This window comes from Carassius gibelio, chromosome B16 (genome assembly GCF_023724105.1).
Source record: "Carassius gibelio isolate Cgi1373 ecotype wild population from Czech Republic chromosome B16, carGib1.2-hapl.c, whole genome shotgun sequence".
In the NCBI taxonomy this organism is placed as follows: Eukaryota; Metazoa; Chordata; class Actinopteri; order Cypriniformes; family Cyprinidae; genus Carassius; species Carassius gibelio.
This window is the reverse complement of record NC_068411.1, coordinates 15,222,659-15,242,773: the sequence shown is the minus strand read 5'-3', so window position 1 is coordinate 15,242,773 and position 20,115 is coordinate 15,222,659. Positions and strand designations below refer to the sequence as shown.

Genomic DNA, 20,115 nt, shown 5'->3' with positions numbered 1-20,115 from the left:
AAGCTATTTTGATAATGTAAAGCTGGTTTGACACAATCTGTATCATTAAAAACACTATATAAGTAAAGGGGACTTGACTTGTTTAGGTTGCTTTTTGTTGATTTGCATTGTCTAAAAGTAAAGACTATATTATTTATGAATGCTACAGTTAAAAATGAGGGATATAGCTTTAAACTACTGTTTACTTTTGAGTAGGCCTGCATATTTTCCTACTGTGGTAGGTGTAATGGCATACAATAAACGTGCTGAGCAAGAGATGACGCAGGAGTAAAACTACATTACCCACAAGCACGTGCGCAGAGCCAACCCGCTACATAAAAGATAATTTCTTTGTCTATAAAGCTGAATTGAGACTAATCTAGGAAGATATATTTGCATAATAAGCTAATTGTTTTTTCCGTGTGTGTTTTAAACAAAACCATCGATCGTCTATGCATAATTTAATAAAATGTTCATCTCCGTATGTTTTCTTGACCAATGAGACGAGTCAACAGGGGACAAGAGCGGACCAATAGACGACGACTTTACTGAGAGGCGGTCACAGACGGGCGACTGCTGGTTAGTTTGTGCTCTAGATTATTGTTAAGGTTGTGTGGACTATCACTGCGGAGTTCGGCCTTTTATCATTACATAAAAAACGGCTATTTCTCAGCAATGAACCAGGGGAGTAACACATGCATAGAATACTGCACTTATTCCGACAAATATTGTGACGCTTGAGGAACGAAGACAAGGCTGGGATGGGTTCGAGAAGGCCGACTCGAGACAGCGCAAATAATTCAACAAACAGACGATAAAAAGACCCACTGTCGATGTGTTTAGAAACTGAGGGGTGAGTACGCTTTGAACACTTGAAGCCTTTTATCTCCATTTTGTGTTTGTTTATTTATTTATTTATTTTTCCATTTCCCTGGGACAAGAAGGCAGGAACACACAGATAGATCGCAGGTGAGGGAGGGGGAGTGAAACAGAGGAGGAGGATCTTTAAAGGGGAAGGTGGATCAACTCAAACTGTTTACTGCGAGGATCTTCAGAGTTACTCGTGGAAAGAATTCTTTTAAAATAACTTGCAGTATTTTTTTAAAAAGGCGTTCTAATTTCAAGGACCGTCTGTTAGCTAACGTAATATTTAGCTTATCACAAATCTTATTACTAGCATAACATCTTGGATAAAAAGTTACATTGAAAATGCAATTCAGAATGTTTTTAGTATTTGGTTACTCTTCGTATTTGCTTTAATTACACTCCACATGTTTGTTGCATGATCCAGGGAGCTTGGAACAAGAACATCTGACTGTCTGTACAAAGCAGTTCACATGATCAGTGTCAAACATTTGCTTGATTGGTGACCTAGAAATAGTGCAGAATCTGATAGATAGTAATCTTGCATCATACAATTTCTTTATTTTGTATTGTTCAAAATCTTTATTTACAGGCTCTGGTTACAAAAAGTATAGTCTCAGACATTCAGGATATACTGTATGTTTCTATTTACAATATGTCAGCAGTTCTCAGCGGTTTTTACTTTATGTCATAGTTTGGGCACTCAGTAGTGGTGACGCGTTACATACATACAAACATGCATACATGTTTCTTTATTGTGCAAAAGTGAACAAAAATCTAAAAATGTAATTGTCGAAATTTATTAATATTACCATGAACCATGTTTAAGGATTTGATACTGATTGCGGCAGGCTTATCTTTATATTGCAATAATACATAGCACAAAAATATTTTGTACAGTACAAACCATGTATGTTCTCATTTACCTTGTATAGTTGTATTCATAGTTTTTAAGTATGAGGAAAACAAAGTAAGCAAACAAAAGTATCAAACAAGCTAATATTGACATCTGCCTAATTTGGCTTGCTTCCTTCAAAATAAAGGAATAATTCATCTACACATTTTAATTTGCTGAAAAATGAGTAACCCTCAGGCCATCTGAGATTTATATCAGTTTGTGTCTTCATTGATACTGATTTATGAGAAATTTAGCCTTACATGATCACACGGTCATCAATGGATCCTCTTTAGTGAATGGGTGTCAGCATAATGAGAGTCCAAACAGCTGATAAAACATCACAATAATTCACACAACTCCCATCAATCATTGAGATGTTTTCAACTACAAATCATTGCCTCTGGGTAAAATATGATAACATTGCCTTCTGTTGTGAAAATGTTGTCCTGTCTGAATCAGGAGGGAAATATGCACAGATCAAGCATTGGTTTCAAGCATATATATATATTGTAGATTTTGATGTTGGCTGATAACAGGTGATTCATTTTTTTTTTTTTTTCACTGGAGGAAGCTTTATTATGGATTAAGGACTGTTTTTTAAATACCTTGATATGTTTTGTTTCTTACAAATATGCAGCTTTTGCTTCACAAGACATTGATGGACTTGGAGTCATGTGGATTATTGTGATGTTTTTATCAGCTGTTTGAATTCTCGTTCTCATAAGTGATGTAATGCAAAATTTCTCCTAATCTGATCCAATGAAGAAACAAACTCCTCCACATCTGGGATGACCTGAGGATGAGTAAATTTTCATTCATGGGTGAACTTTTCTTTTAACAAAACATTAGAGAAACATTTGCATATGAGTATGCCTATTTACTTTTTATCCTTTACATGCATGATTGATTACATGGTAGTACCATCTTATTTTTGGCTGTCCCCAACATCTGAAAATAAATTACCTCCTTTTTTTAGTTGTAACACACCAGTTGACAATCACTGTTATATCTTTAACGGTTTTTATTTGTATTTGTATGGATCATAAAAATGTTTAAATGTGTTATTGCAGCTCTACCAATTCAGAAGGAGAAGACAATAGAACCCATTCTGCCTCAGAAAATATTCTCTGGCTATAACCTGAGAAAACTGGCCCAGACTCTACTAAACGCAAGCCATGGCTGCCATAATTAGAGCAAAACTACAAAACGACTGAGATTCCTTCACTACAACCCAACTTTTCACAACAGCTGTGATGGCTAACACTGTTGCTACTCTGGTGGTCCAGACTGAACTCTTACCTTCTCAGACGCCCTCCTCCCTCTCTCCCTTTCCTTCCCTCCTCCCCTCCGTAGAGGATGGAGAGGAAGATGGAGAGAAGGGAGAAGAAGAGGGCAAAGAGTCTGGAACAGTTGGGCTCACAGGTGACATGGTGACATCATCAGCACCCCCTGCAACGGTGGCTCAAAACCCAGAGCATCCATTCCAGTGTTTGGACTGTGGCAAGAGTTTTAAGTGGTCATCCAGATTGGCACATCATCAGAGAAGCCATAACAATGAAAGGCCATATCGTTGTAACCTTTGCCCTAAGGCCTTTAAGGGCTCATCTGCCCTACTATACCACCAGAGGTGAGAGGTCAACTGATTCTACATATGGACTGAGATGCAAGGTCACACATCATTGAATATTGTATAACATTTGAAGATGTGATTCCCTGATGACTGTTTTTGTTCTGCTACTTATTGTTCACTACAAGTTCCTCAGTAAAATTGGTTTGTATGTTGTTTAAGGTCTCATTCTGGAGAGAAGCCGTATAAGTGTGATGACTGTGGTAAAGCATTCAAACGCTCTTCTCTACTACAGGTGAGCCATTCCCATCTTACTGATCCTAATTCAGATTTCAGTGAGTCTTCATATAAATTCCACCTCAAAATAAACTGAAGGAATCAATTATCAATTTATTCAATGAAATAAGAGAATAGATTACAAAAATAAGATATTTGACATGGAGTAGACTTATTTAAAACAGTTTATTTCATTCAGCTGTCCAGTGGTGAACTGCACAATAATATTTTTTTAATTCTTAAAATAAAATTATCTTGCCTAATAAACCTGTTATAAACCTCCTTTTTGTGGAAACTGTAATATTTATTTTAGGATTCTTTGATTAACAGAAAGTTAAAAAAGAACAGTGTTTATTTTAAATTAATTTGTCATATTGGAAAAGTCTTTGTCATCGACAAATCCATTCAGTCTGGATTTACGTTCCAAAAAAAAAAAAATCTTCTTTTTCTATTTACTTACTATCACAACGCTTTATCTATCCAGATTCATCGGAGTGTGCATACAGGCCTTCGCACTTTCCAGTGCTCCTACTGCCCTTTGACCTTCAAATGGAGCTCACACTACCAGTATCACCTCCGCCAGCACACCGGTGAATGTCCGTACCCATGTGACAGCTGCTCCAAAGCCTTCAAGAACTCCAGCAGCCTGCGTCGCCATAAGAATGTACACCTGGGCTTCAAGCCTTACATCTGTGACGTTTGCAATAAAGCCTTCAGTCAGTCCACTAATCTGCGACAGCACATGCGCATACACACAGGAGAACGCCCTTATGTCTGTGGGGATTGTGGGCGCAGCTTCACGCATTCGTCCAACTTGGCGCTGCATCGTATCTCTCACATAGAAGGAAAGGGGAAAAGTGCTGGGAAGGCCGGAGGGGCTGATTCAGGGTCAGCAGCTCGAGAGATGGAGGTGGTACTGACGGAGGACTTGAACTCTGTTGGGATGAGTATTTCTGAAATGGTTGGGCTCGTTGGTGGACAGGAAGGAGGGGTCGGACAGGTGTTCCTGTCTCACAATACTTCCTCGCCTGTTACCTCGGGTACAGCCAATCAGAACATCCTGCCACTGCTCACACTCACACCCACTTCCTCCACTGTCACAAGGTCAGAGCATATCCACATGAGCAAGAATGACACAGGTGCTGGTGTTTTGCTGTTTAGTTGTGGCAGCTGTAATGAGACATTTTCAACACAGAGTCACCTTGAGGAGCATCAGACTCTACATCTAGATGGTCTTGGCCCAGGTGGTGGAGGGGTTACTGCAGAAAATAGCGCTGAGGCTGAGGGAGGTGGAGTGTCACTGGTGGGGGCTACACCATTGTTGGCAGACTTTGAAGAGGTTGTTGAAACCACCACAGTTGCAGATAGTGGGCAGACAGCAGAGTTACTTGGTCTGGATGCCATTAGAAATGAGTCAGGGCAGGCACAGTATGATCTTCTGCAGTCCTTTACAGCATCTGTGAATCAGATGCCCACTGATACCGGTGTGCCAACAGCACAAGCTACAACAGAATGTGTCTACTGTGGGAAGAGTTTCAAAACCAGCAGCGGTCTGACCAGACATGTAGCTCAGGTGAGACCAAGAAACCGTTCTGGTGGACAGAACATTTTAAGAACCAAAAGTCCATTTCTCATTGTCTCTCTCTTTTTTTAAGGCCCATCCTCTTGCTCTATCAGAGTCGCGTTCTCAGTTCAACTGCTCGGCATGTGATCGCTCCTTCCCTCTGCTCTCCTCTCTGCTCAACCACCAGCACTCCCACACTCCTGAGCAGAGGCTGCTTGCAGAGGCAGAAGCAGAGATCGTCTGCCCCTCTCTCTCATTGCCCCTGTCCTCATTAAAGAGAGATGGAGAAGATGGAGAGAGAGAGATCCATGTCAGTCTAATTGCTGTTACTGAGGAGGGAGAGAGACGAACAGTAAAGCCATCTGCCAAAGCATCAGGAAAGGGAGCTAGGAGAGGTGGAGGCAATAAGACATCTGCCACAAATAACGGTAAGCGTGCCGCAGTGGATCTGTGGATGCAAAATTATTACTTTGGTTTGTTCAAAATCTGGCATCTCTGATTGTAAGGTTTTATTATTCTTATTTATTATACTATGCTATTTATTTCCAAGACATTACATTACCTTACATCAGCGGCTCTCAATTCCAGTTCTCGTGCCCCCCACCGCTCACTGAATGTACTGCACAACGGCTTCACACATGGGCAAGTGTGACATCATATACCTCTGTAAATAAATATCATTTAAATTCATGTCTCGCACACTTCAGTGCACTTTGAATGGAACATATGTTCGCTTCGAACTAGAATCATGGTGGAATATCCTGTGATATCCACTTCGCAGGGCACTTAAGTTTGAATAGAACAAACGTCTGAAGCCATTAGAGAAACAAACAAAATGTGCAGAGCAGGGGGGCGCGAGGACTGGAATTGAGAACCGCTGCCTTACATGGTATTATAAACACCCATTTGATACATGAGACATTTGCGCTGTGTAACTCATATTCATCTCACGTCTGAATTTCTGTTTTCATTCCCTACAGAGAGGCCATATCGCTGCTCTGAATGTGGGAAGTCATTCAAAGGTTCATCAGGTCTTCGGTACCACATGAGAGACCACACTGGGGAGAGACCGTATCGATGCACAGAATGTGGCAAGAGCTTCAAAAGGTCCTCACTGCTCTCCATACACCAAAGGGTAAATAGATCTTTTTGTCAAACATTTTGATATCTTTTTGTGTAACAGCAGGATTAAAAAACTGATTCATTGCATAATTTCATCAGTGATGTAATGTATTAATTTAATGGTTGAATTTTTTTTTTTTTTTTTTTTTTTTTGATTTAAAAAAAATAATATTTAAGGGTTGATCCCGTTCATAAGTTCAGCTCACTGGCTCTGATTTGGTCACAGCAGTTAACAACACACTAAAGGAAAGCTTACCAGTGACTTGTATCTCACACAAAGCAATGTAGCGCATAATTTGTAACAACTACACTAATAATAATTTTATAATGCATTTATGGTGCATTTATGCATGGAGAATGGCCTGAGCAGCTTTGTTAATAAATGACAGAATTCTAATATTTGGAAATCAAATTTTAATGTTAATGTTTTCTAAATTTGCTCTAAAAACATTATGTTCTCAACCCATCTAGGTCCACACAGGTGTGCGGGCTTTTCAGTGCCCCTACTGTCCACTGACCTTTAAGTGGAGCTCACACTATCAGTACCATCTTCGCCAGCACACCGGTGAGCGGCCATATGTATGTCAGGAATGTGGCAAGTCTTTCAAGAACACCAGCTGTCTCCGTCGCCACAGTCAGCTCCATTCTGGCCTACGTCCACACGCTTGCTCTGTGTGTGGTAAGGCTTTCTCTCAAACCTCCAACCTCAAACAGCACGAACGGACACACTCTGGAGAAAGGCCCTTTCAGTGCTCCCAGTGCCACAAGAGCTTCACCCACTCATCCAATCTGCAGCTGCACCTACGCACGCACTCCTCGCGCAAGGACTTCAAGTGCCAACACTGCGGAAAAGAGTTTGTCATGCTCTCCTACCTGCAGAGGCACTTGAGAACTCACAGTACTGGGGGTGCAGTAGCATGTACAAAGGAAGCAGGAAAGGTACCTAAAGGTAGTGGGGCTTCAGAGACAGCAACACTAAATTTAAACTTGAATGTACCTGGAGGGCTTACCTCCTTGTTTCCCACTGATGGCAATTCCACATTGATTCTTTCACCCCCAAATCTTGACATACCTCCAAACACATCCCAGAATTATTTTATGATCCAGACGACTTCAGGGTTGCAACTGATCCCACTATCCAATCCCACACCAACACAGCCTGTCCCTCCTCCTCCACCACCTCCTCCCCCACCACCACCTCCACAGACACAAAATTTCCTGCTGCTTCAGTGCCAGTCCAACAATGGAAACCAGCCTAGTCTTATCCTGGTTCCCACAGCATCCAGTACAAACACTCTTCCCACTTCTTCAGAACCACAGACCCTGCCCTTGGTGCAGACCATTCCGACAATGTCCCAAGTTCTGGCAGCACCCCAAACTCAATTCCAGCAATTTCAACCAGTTCAGACCCAGCAGAGATTTATTTTGACTAATTATAATGCTCCCCTCATTACTTCCCAGCCTCAAAGCACATCGACGATTGCTCGTCCCATTTTAGGCACCCTCGGTCGAAACCGTAAAGGAGGAACCAGGCGTGGACGGAAGCCTAAAGCTGCTACCACAAAATCTCCCCCTACAGTTCGGACCACACCAGTTAAGCAACCGTTAATGTTTTCAGGTGTAACTTCCACATCTACCACAATATCTAGTGCCACTTCTGCTTCTTCTTCAAAGACAGAGTTCCCACGGCTTAATGCTGATGATCCATCGGCTGTGTCACCTGTCAGCATTAGCCAAGAACCTGGAAGCTCTTCAGTTCCTGCAATTAGCATTATGTCAGTGACACCAAACTCCACTCAACAACTCCACTTAACAAACAGTTCCCCCATGTTGAGTAGTGATCCTGAGAGTGTTCCTGTCGAAGAAATTCCTAGGGAACACTTCGTTCTGTGCCTAAAGAAAGAAATGGAGAATGGAGGGCAGGGGGATGGGATGGAGGTGAAGGTGGAAATGGAGGGAGGGAATGATGCAGGGCGGTCGTTTGTATTGCAGATTGAAGGTGAGGGCCAGCAAGAAGAGGGAGGGAATAGTGAGGGAGGAGAGAAGTCATATGTCCTCCGGTTTCAGACAGAGGGAGAATGTGAAGGAGATGCAGGAAAAGAGAAGACCGAAATGGTCTCTCTTAACTTACTTCAAGAGTGGACCGGACAGAGTGAGGGGCATGGAACTGCAGATGCTGAGGGAAGTGTTGAAGTAGAAAAGTCCTTTGTGCTTCATTTCCAAACAGAGCCTCAGAGTGAGGAGGACATTCAACATTCAAACTCAGGCTTCATAGGAGGCCCAGGTGAGGATCTCAGCCTTTCTTGCCATCCGGGTCAAGCCTTAGTGCCTCTGGAAGGGCAGGATATGGTATTTGAGCTTGGTGATGAGACAAAAATAGATGGAAGCACGGGTCCAGGGGACAGTGTTCAAATGATTGCACTGATAGAAGGTGAAGGCAATGGTTCTGGGGGAAGGGGCAGTTTTAAAGGTGCTGTTGGTGCAAACTCTGGGCAAATGGAGGGAATCTTCCAGTTAGAGGGGGGAGAAGGCATTGTTATAATTGAAGTTAGCACCAGCAGTTTGAGAGAGGGTGGAATAGAGGCAGCAGATGCAGTACACACTTTAGCAGAAGGAACTGAGGAAAAACAAGCTAATGATTCACAAGAAGCACGAGAGGAAGTAATGTCAGATGAGTCAAAACTTGTTGAGGCTGAGAGCATATCATCGGCAGAGATGGGACTGATTGGAACTTAGGGTTAAGAATGGAGAACTCTAATAGTCAACCGGACTGGCTTTAACACAAATCACACCTCATGTCACTTTCAAATGCAAAATGGCACATTTGTTTACCACATATCCAAACTGGATTAATTTCAAGTAATGGTTCTGTTATTCGAGATGTTTCTTTTGGACTGTGATTAATTTTTATAGAGATTAGGAAGCTGACAACAACATTGTAGCTATAGGACCAATGCAGGACCTATGTTGAATCTTACATAAATCATTAGAGACCTGTTTGCTCCACACATAAACATCCTTAGAACACCACAGTGTCTTCTTCCTAAGCTGTTGTCCACCCCATCACCAAAACTGCACTTTGTGGGGATAAAGCATATTGCTTGTAGTTACAGTTGTTCACCTGGCCCCTACGGGGAGCTATTTCACAAACCACAATCATCGAATACAGCCCAGCCAAAAAGCAGTGGTTTCTAAATGAAGGAAATCTCTGGTGCTCTTCCACATCCAGGGTGCACTGAAAAGAGAATTTATAAACTAAAATGAAATATGAACTATACTCAGCTATGCTGACAGTGACTGTACAAAATGAACTTTTGTAAATATGTCTACTCTGTTTTCATTCTTAATATTGGTACTAGATGACAATTACCAATAAAAAATAAATATGAATAACAGTTTTTGTGTTTGCTGTCTTATTTCTCAGACCTTAAAAATATATTCATTTTCTTAATGCTTTTTTGTTAAGATTTCATTGATACAGTTAATAATTCCATTTGAAATTGCTGCAAATCATTTTACACGCAGAGATAAGGTCTGTTATTTTTAATACCTTTTTTCTTAATATATAGAAGTAATGCACGCACGTGTGGGTCAAATACATAAAGGACGCATGCGCTTTAGCGTTGAAAGATTAAACCGCTATGTGCGCATCTAGTCTACGTAGTTTGCGCAGTGTCGTATTCCCGGATGAGATTTGGTTGAAATTACGTTCCATGAGGGAAGACAACGCTGAATCCTTAAGTCCCTCAAACACTCAAGTAGCATCGACTACAGAGGATATTTTTGCATGACCTTGCTTTTAAAGAACTAACGGCTTCTGTGAATATTGGGTAAGTAGGTCACGCATGCTCTATATATTACATCCATAGATTAAGCGACAGAGGAGGTGGTGGTGTTTACCATATAAGGGATTAAAAAAGCGTGGTGATTAAAAAAGCTAACGTTACTGAATGCTACTATAAACCTGTCAAATGGCCCTTGAACAGCTGCTCAGTCGGAAAGACGTAGACAAGCATTAAGTTGTTTTTTTCATAAATGTTTGAGATGCAATGCAATATAATTTGCTCATGAGGCAATCGTACATAAAACCACAAGTCTATCACGTTAAACTTGTCCTTATTTGCATGTAACGTTACTCCTTAGAGAATTTCCTTTTTGTTGTTGTTGCAATCACAATTTCTGCAGTGAAAAATAAAAATGTAGTTAAAAAATCGAATAAAGTGAATTCAGGTTCCCCAATAATTAAATGTTTACATTTTTAATTTAACCTTTTTTCTAATGTGTGTGTATCTTTCAGGTAAAATGGTTAGATTGGACCTTGGTGATGTACTTTTGCGCAGGATGCAGGAGAAGGATATTGATGCTGTAAAGGCTCTCATCAAGGTGCGATTCAACATCATATATATATATATATATATATATATATATATATACACACACACACACACACACACACACGCACACACACATATACAGGTGCATCTAAAAAATGGAATATCATGGAAAAGTTCTATATTTTTTTCTAATTTAATTAAATAAAAATACGTCCTTATATTCTAGATTCATTCCACACAAACTGAAATATTTCAAGAGTTGTGCATTCTGTGCAACCACAATTATGAGAAGACCACTGACTTGACAGTTGTCCAGAAGACAATCATCAACACCCTCCACAAGGAGGGTAAGACACAGAAGGTCATTGCTGAAAGGTCTGGCTTTTCACAGAGTGCTGTATCAAAATATACTCATAGAAAGTTGACTCGAAGGAAAAAGTCTGGTAGAACAGGGATGACAACATCCTTGGGAAGATTGTCAGGGAAAGCAGATTCAAGAACTTGGGAGAGCTTCACAAGGATAGGACTAACGCAGGAGTCAACGCATCAAGAGTCATCAGACTCAGACGTATTAAGGAAAAGGGCTACAGCTGTCCCATTCCTAGAACCAAGCCACTCCTGAATCAGAAAAAAAAACGACAGAAGCATTTCAGCTGGGGAAAGGAGAAAAAGAACTGGGGCTGGTTGCACCAGCTGGACGTACAGCCGGTCATAAGACTAGGCTGGACGTAAAATGCACTTTAAGTTGTACGTAGAATTTACACCCGTTGCACCATCTCTGCGTAGTGCTACGTCTGAGACTAAATCTTACGCCTAGTCAGAGGTAGGTTTAAAGTGAAAAGTCATGATTTGCTTGGACATTATTCATTTTCAGGATCGTCTGTTAGTTTATTCTTACTGCAGACGTGAACTGTAATGCTTATGGACTTGTCTTTTCGGGCAGGATAAGGAATATTAATCGCGAAATTTCGATGTAGCTTACAACACTGTCGACAGTAATTGAATACAAAATATATTTCTGTAAATCATGTAGCCTAATAATTATGCAATAAAATGTTATATATGAACTGGGATTATTAAAATAAACTGAATCATTTGACATCTTGGACAGTGTAAAAGCTTGGAAATATGTAATTTCTTTAATTCTATTCATTATTTGTAGCGTGCCTGCCATCCAATAATTGCAATACGTTTTGTGCATTGTTACATTTAATCAGAAATAAATGGTCAGATTTCAAATTTTGCTTTCAAATATTTTCACAAAATAGAAACTATAAACGTGTTTTCAGCCACAGAAAGATGCCAGTAAAACACAAACTATCACGTAGTCACATTTAAGAAATTAATTGTACATAAACTTAATAGTCAGCTATAAAAAATAACTCCAGATTGTATTAAATTTATGATATTTTACTTACTTTTACTATATTTAACTTATTTAAATCCATCATGGGAATGTGAGAGACTTCAGATTTAAAAACGCTGACTTGTTAGAAAATGTTTACTCAATGAAATCATTGCGCGGTGGCTTCACTTGTTATGATGTCTTAATTAGCAAATTGTGGTGTGAACGTCATCTTAGATAGATCTATAAATGCGGGAGAATATGTCGCGTGGACGCGCCTTGTCTGAGCCGGATGTAGTTGCGCCTGATCGTGGTGCAACAGGTGTAAATATTTATCCTAAAGCTAGACGTTGCAAAGCCCAGCGTAGGACTTACACCCAGCTTTTTTACGTCTAGCGGTGCAACCGGCCCCTGGAAATCAAGGTCTGGAGTCTGGAGGAAGACTGTAGAGGCACAGAATCCAAAATCCAGTGTGGAGTTTCTGAAGTCAGTGATGGTTTGGGGGTGCCGTGACGTCTGCTGTTGTTGGTCCATTGTGATTTATCAAGTCCAAAGTCAATGCAGCCATCTACCAGGAGATTTTTGAGCACTTTATGCCTCCATCTGCTGACAACCTTTATGGAGATGCTGATTTTATTTTGCAGCAGGACTTTAGCACCTGCCCACAGTGCCAAAACCACTTCCAAGTGGTTTGATGACCATAATATTACTGTGCTTGATTGGCCAGCCAACTCACTTGACCTGAACCTCAAAGATAATCTATGGGGTATTGTGAATAGGAAGATAAATAACATCTGACAGACAATATAGAGGAGCTGAAGTCCGCTGTCAAAGCATCCTGGGCTTCAATAATGCCTTAGCAGTGCGACAGGCTGATCGCCTCCATGCCACGCCGCTTATAGATTACATGATGAAAACTAGTTAGTAATGTAATCTAGGTTACTCATTTTAGGTAATGTAATCCGGCTTAGGTAATGTAAATTTGGTAATGTAATTTAGATTATTATTATTTTTTTATCTAACTTGTTTTAAATTAAAAAAAAAAAAAAAGCTAAGAGAAACACCAAAAGAAAATATACTCTGTGTTTTGATGTCAACAACATCTTAAAATGCATTAAACATTACATTAGTGAGTTGATAGAGAGTGAATAGTATGTTGATAAAAACCTAATAATTAATCCTATCATAAAAATTTAAAATAAAAGCAATTCAAACACTTGAACATTTAAATATAAAAAATGTATTTGTTTACCTGCATGTCAGTGTGACCATTAACTCACAGCAGAGAACTGTAAACATGCAAATAAGTTGTTTAATTATTGAAATATTAACTACCTCTGTGATATTTAAAATATATATTTTAAGGGGGTGACAAAAACGTTTGGCAATCCCTGCATGAAACACATTAATAAACATGAAAACAACGACACACCCAAAGTCTTCCAGATTTTAAATATTTTTTTGTCCAGCTTCCAGAATAAAAAAAATTATAACGATTTACTGCCATTGTGTGATTAGTATGTAATCCTGATTACAAGCATTTTAAAATATAAAATATATTAAAATATAATATACTCTCATTACAACTACAACATTTTTGGAATCTGTTTACATAATCCAGATTACATGTGAACAGTTACTTCTCAGCTCTGTGTGTGCTTGTGTGTGTGTGTGTGTGTGTGTGTGTGTATGTATATATGCTTCAGGCCACTACCACTGCAAAAATGGCATACATGGAGCTAATGTTATCTAGCAATATCAAGGAACTTGGCAGAAATTATTATTATTTCTTACACGTGCCAAAGAATTGAAGAAGTTTCTTGAGGAATTTTTTTTTCTCTTTATGGCCTCCTCTCATTCTCTCTTTGTTTTCAGGAAGGATGTGAGGGAACGGAGAACCGCCTGATTCTTTACCTTCTGACTCGTCCGCTCGCTCTCCTCATGCTGGCCATCCTCTCCTCTATCCTCCGCTGTGTACTGCACTCTTTTATCTTGGCCTTGGTCATTCCAGTCTTCATCTTCATCATCTACCTCAAACTTACCATACCACGCTCGGTGGGCATCTTGGGCTCCAGCAGGCCATACTGGGACTACGTGGGCAGCAGTTACCATGCAGACACTGAACCAGATCTACCCAATCCTCACACTGGCAGGGCCAAACTGGAGAAAACCAGACGGCGTAAAAAACCTAAAGAAAAGGAGAAGGACAAGACGAATGAGAAAGAACAGGTGGATGAGGATGAGCTGAAGGAGAGGGCGAAGGTTGCTGGTGAGGTGTGGGTGGCGGACTCTGATGGGGAGATTATGGGATGCGTGGCTAGAGATGGTTGGAGTCGGGACGGTGTATGTAGGGTCTGCAGGCTGGTGGTCCAGAGTTGGTACCGCAGAGAGGGACTGGGCAGACTGCTGGTGCAGGGACTGGAGTCCAAAACAAAACAGAGTGGCATACGGCGGGTCTATGCCCATGTGCCATTTCCATCCAAAGTGGGAGAAGCTTTCTTCAGGAGGCTGGGTTATCGTCTGCAGGGCGAGACTGCAGGGACTACTGAAGAGGAGGAGGAGGAGGATTATGAAGAGCCACAGAAGGGTTGGTTGGGTTTCCCTTTAACTAAAGTGTTTGTAAAGGATCTATAATTCACATTAAAACAGGAACGAAAGGCTTTCTTGGCAACACATAATTTAAGGAATATTCTGGGTTCAGTACACACAATACTCAACAAACCTGTGGTGTAATGTGAATGGTGATCACAAAATTATTTTTTTTGACATTTAAACAAAATGAATACATAAAAGTCAAATTTAAGGAAATGGTAGGGCCGACATTAAAAGAAAAATGGGGCCAATTTATGGATTTAAAAGTAAGAATGTAAAGCTAATAATTGCGATAAAAGCAGTTAATTCTGTTGAACCTTTAGTATGAGTTATAAAGCTGTTTCAATACTCATTTTACAGTCTTTTATGGTTTATGAAGTAATATTACCATGAATTTGTGAATTTAAGTGTACCTAATACAGTGGTGGCCAAAATGATTAGAACACTAGTATTTTCTTGAAGAATCTTGGAGACTTTGGCACAGTTCTTCTGTATTTAGACTGTCTCAGTTTGTTCTGTTTCTTCATGTCATTCCAGACAGAATGATGATAATGAGATCAGATCTCTGTGTGCAGCACTGGCTGCTGTCAGACTCCTTGTGCAAACAAAAATCTCACCGGATTATTACAATTGATGGCAAAATGAATGTTTGGAAATGTAAACTGATATTACCTACTGACACACTATAGCAAAATATAGAAAGAACTGATTTTAAACCATTTTTCTTGCTGGTGAAAATACTAGTATTATAATAATTTTGGCCACCACTGTAACTTAATAAGCATTTTTTTTTATTTCAAACTAAATATGCATAGTTTACATCTTGTGGCTTTACTGTTGAAACAGTGAGTATTTTACCATTGGCTTCATTGTATGTAACCCAGAAGCCATTTCAACTTGTTTTTTTTTTTTTTTTTTTTTTTTGTGGTAATCAATATTATGTTCTTTTGATTGAGCTTAACTCATCTTGAACCATTAATATTCCTTTTTAAAAGCTTAGATTTAAGATTTATAAATGGATTTGTTCATTTTCACATCATCCCAATGAATAACAGTAGCCGGGTTTCCATCCAAAGTTGCCATCCAAATTTAACTTGTGCTCAAAACTGGAATATCGCATTAAAACATCGTTTTCATCCAACAAGTCAGAGAACAAAATAGTCACTTCCTGAAAAACTGGCACGATAAATCACTAAGAAAAGTAGGAGAATATAATAATTTACATATATAGGCTAATAAATTACTTGGGCGTCACAGCAAGCAGACGAAACACAATGAATGCGGTCATTGCTTTTGGAGGTTGATGCTGCTGTTTGGGAATGCAGTCTTGTAAGACATTTCTGCGAGGCAATTATACAGAAATTCTTTGACAGATTTTGCTCGTGCATTTATGAATGACCATAAAAACATTTTAGATGCTGTGGAATGAGATCGGTCCGCTGGTTAGTCAGGTTTTCCCATAATGCGCTTGGAGTAATTTATTCACAAAATGCATTTCAATCTCCCATTATTCGCATCAACCCTTTTTTGCACAAGTCAAAAACCTACGGAGCCCCGCACAAGACATGCAAGAAAAAATAAATAAATTGTGCATACGATTTACTAATTCTTTCCCTCAATTTACTAAAATGTGCACATGATTACTATTGCGTTCCCTCGATTTACTATTGCATTCGCTTGATTTGCTAAATCTTGTACACGATTTAGCAACTCGAGGGAACGAATTAGTAAATCGTGCGCACAATTTATAAAACGAGTGAACGCAATAGTAAATCGAGGGAACACAATATTAATCGTGTGCACGTTTTAGTACATTGAGGGAATGAATTAGTAAATCATGCACACGATTTATACTTATATTTTTTCCTGTGTGTCATGTGCGGGGTTCTGTAAAAACCACCTCAAGCGAGCATAAAAACTTTTTTGCAAATTAGGGGATTTTTATTAGACATTTGGTGTTTGCTTTACTCGTTTCTCATGCGATATTTCAAAATGCGCTTTTAAATAGGGTGATGGAAACATAGCTACTTGCATTGGGAACCTCTCTGGTTTTGTCACTAAATATAAATATTGTGGAAACATTTGTGCTGTCAAACGATTAATCGCGATTAATCGCATCCAGAAAAAAACTTTTTGTGTACATAATAATTGTTTGTACTGTGTATATTTATTATGTATACTTAAATACACATGCATATATATATTTAAGAAGATTTTTATATTTGTATATTCAATATATATATATATATATATATATATATATATATATATATATATATATATATATATATATATATATATATATATAAATATATACATGTAAATACTTTCAAAATATATATTGTATGAGTGTGTATTTATATATACATAATATCTATACATGGTACACACACATTTTTTTTTAAACAAAACTTTTATTTTGGATGCGATTAATCACGATTAATCATTTGACAGCACTAATAAAAATAATTTCTGTTGTTGTGTAAGAGCATTTTAATGTTTGTGAACGTTACAAAATATCATCTCTGGGTTGCGAAGACTGAGCCTGATAGGACAATCATGATAGGTCATTTGACTTGACTTGTTGTTTATAGCATGGATCGTTTAGTTTTTTGTTTTTGGAGAAAGATAGTGATTTACATGTGTTTGCCTTATTTATTCACCTTATTTATTATCTTGTATATCTGAGTGAATTTGAGGGTTTTTGTGAAAATATTTTGTACCTTTCCCTTGACTGCTGATGAATATGCTTTTTTTAAATGTATAAATAAAGGTTTTGTTCCTCAAGTTTCTCATGCCATTAAATTCTGTTAAAACTCTTTTAATTAAGCTCAAAGGGTACTATTCAATGTTAAGAATGTATGTGTCCTAAGAGTAGACCTTTTAATGTGTTTTTACCAAGCATGGTTATCTGTTTTTCTGCTTCACTGATCTTTCTGTACCAATATATCTGTGGTTTTGCTGCACTGAAATGCTCTGATAGATTTTACCAAAAGCAAACCTAGGAATAACACTACACAAAGTCATCGTAAATTGAGTTCAGTCTCTCATATCCAGGCCATTTTCTTTCAATTTGCTGCAAAAGCCACTGCAAGTACAGTTAATTCCCGCATGCTACTCTAAATGTGTGTGGGTGGATACAGTTTAGTGATGCTGAGTGTATTTGAAACTAAGAGCTGCTCATGCTGTGTGGTTAGCTTAAAACACCAGCTATACCTTAACCACTCACACTACTACCCAACAGCACCTAAGTCTGTCATTCACCACCGGATGTTTATACAGTTCACTGTGTGGTTGGGTGGATGCTCACCTGCAACAGAAAGCTGCACTGTCATGTTTAAGGCTTTCCCTGCTTATACTTAAAACATTTAACTATTGTTTAGAAACCCTATAGTCATGTCAAAAAAGACACTTGAGCATACTTTTAAAAGGAATGATTATAATTGTAACAATACACTTTAAAATAATATACTGAAATGTATGTTAATTGCAATTAAATGGAAATGAATTATATTTTAAATTCATATTAAATGCAATCAGCTGAACTTTAGAAGGCTTTTTGACCCACTTAAGTAGGGGTTATAGGATAGTTCACCTAAAATTCCATCATCGTGTACCCTTTATTTTAAGGGCTATCATCAACTGTTTGGTTATCAAAATTTTTCAGAAATATCTTTTCGTATTTAACAGAAGAATGAAACTCGTACAGGTTTGGAACAAGTGAGTACATTTTACATGTCATTTCATAATTACTTACTAAAATGCAATTTATATGTTATAAAATATGTTAACTTTAAATGTATATTACGAAATATATACGATACAGTCAAGTGCTTTACATGTGCTTTAGTACGTTAGTCAATACATAAAAAATAAGTGCACTTATTTGTAGAACAACAAAAGATTACGTAAAAAGTAAAGATTTTCAGTTTTCTTTTAGAAGTGCACTTAATTGTGTTAAGAAACAGCCATGAAAGTGTACTCTCTTTAACTATATTTAAATTACCTTTTATCATTAATTTTAAATTAAAGTTAAGTTTTTAAAAAAATATTCTTTTAAGATTTAAAGTATATTAAAGGTGCGCATTTAATAGAATTAACCAAACTTCTTTTTTTATAAGGGCATATCTACATATCTACGATCAGGGACTTTTACCAATTAAATCAAAAAAGATTACTGAACTAACTAAAAAACTTTGAAGTTATAGCCATGTTAAATATGTAGGCCTGTTTTACTCATGTTGCTGGTTTTGATATTACTTTCCTGTAAAGTAGTATTATGCATATCTAGGTTTAAATAGAGTTTCAGGATGATTTGAATTTTCACCTGAAACTTTTTACGTTTTATCAGACCTCTTCAGTGTATTCACATTGAGGTATATAAATGAATCCTCAAGTAACCCTATTTTTTTTCAAGCAGTGTCGCATCTTTGTCATGCACGCGCACTACTCTAATGTAAAAACCTGTTTTAGTACCAGCCACTAAGTTTTGATGGGCTACCATTGTGTTAGTCAACTAATGAGCACAATTACTTCATCTTTCCTCTTGGTAGCTTTTGCAAGTCATAGTGGTGGGTTTGTTGTGGAGGAGCTTTTGTTATAATGTACAGAGCTGCTCAAGCAATTGAACACCTGCTACTATATCCCCCTAACCGATGTGTAACTATTATTGTCGCCAGGAAACAGATGTGAGTTCATCACTCTGGAAAGTAAGTGTGTTTGGAGTTGTGGTTGATTTTGTCTGCACGATGGGCTTCTGTGTTTTTGTGTGTGTGTGTGTGTGTGTGTGTGCGTGTGCGTGTAGGTTGGTGCGTTACGGAAAATATGACTTGCCGTTTCTGGCCATGATTCGATTCATTTGTTGTGCACCTTTACACAATGTGGTGGTCTTCATTGCCCACCCTAAGCAAAAGAAAACAAAGGAAAGTAGGCTTTGGGTCACCTGTGAGACTCAAATGTTAAAAGTTTTATCACCATTTACTCACCCCCATGGTGTTCTTTCTTTTGAGGAACACAAAAGAAGATATTTTGAAGAAACCATTTTTGTCTAAAATAGAGGTTCTTTATTGATGCTATGGTTCCATGAAGAACCTAAAACATCCATGGTACCTTTCCACTGAACAAAAGGAGGAAAAAGGTTCTTCACACTAATAAATAAATGGTTCTTTGGAGAAACTTTTGGAGCTTTCGTTCCCTTTTGGAGCAAAACAATATTGGACACTATTGACTTTCATAGTACATACAAAAAAGTATTTTTTGTGTGTGTGTTCCACATAAAGTCATAAATGTTTGGAGTAACATGAAGGTGAGTAAATTATAACACAATTGTACTTTTTTTTTTTGATGAACTGGCCATTTATAATGATTAGTATTACGAGCGTATATCAATAGATTTGTCTTAAACAAAAATCTAGTCTTTTTCTTGATAACACACACCAAAACAAATCATTAGCAGTAAAGAAAAAACATCATGAGAATCAGCTTTAATGGGAACAGAACCTACAGTATATTCTTTTCTCTGTTTTCCCATGTTATACACACATAGCGCATAGTGGTAAGACCTCAGAAAGACTT

The 20,115-nt window shown here is 38.3% G+C and overlaps 2 protein-coding genes across 4 annotated transcripts; both read left to right on the top strand.

The window, feature by feature from the left end:
* The first annotated feature begins 472 nt into the window (after positions 1-472).
* On the top strand, positions 473-9,665 carry znf628 (zinc finger protein 628). Of its 3 annotated transcripts, none has more exons than XM_052578622.1 (8): positions 515-832; positions 924-1,035; positions 2,812-3,368; positions 3,531-3,603; positions 4,069-5,157; positions 5,240-5,576; positions 6,129-6,283; positions 6,742-9,665. In XM_052578622.1, exons 3-8 carry the CDS (start codon positions 2,995-2,997, stop codon positions 9,004-9,006), a joined length of 4,293 nt encoding a protein of 1,430 aa, XP_052434582.1. In that variant the 5' UTR covers positions 515-832; positions 924-1,035; positions 2,812-2,994; the 3' UTR covers positions 9,007-9,665. The 3 variants fall into 3 exon arrangements, with proteins under 3 accessions (XP_052434581.1, XP_052434582.1, XP_052434583.1); XM_052578623.1 differs by having other exon boundaries at positions 921-1,035; XM_052578621.1 differs by lacking the exon at positions 924-1,035 and having other exon boundaries at positions 473-832.
* Positions 9,666-9,945: 280 nt separating this feature from the next.
* On the top strand, positions 9,946-16,759 carry nat14 (N-acetyltransferase 14 (GCN5-related, putative)). The gene is made up of 3 exons (XM_052577453.1): positions 9,946-10,100; positions 10,568-10,653; positions 13,825-16,759. The coding sequence occupies exons 2-3, from the start codon at positions 10,573-10,575 to the stop codon at positions 14,581-14,583; spliced, it is 840 nt and encodes a 279-aa protein (XP_052433413.1). The 5' UTR covers positions 9,946-10,100; positions 10,568-10,572; the 3' UTR covers positions 14,584-16,759.
* The last annotated feature ends 3,356 nt before the right edge of the window (positions 16,760-20,115 follow it).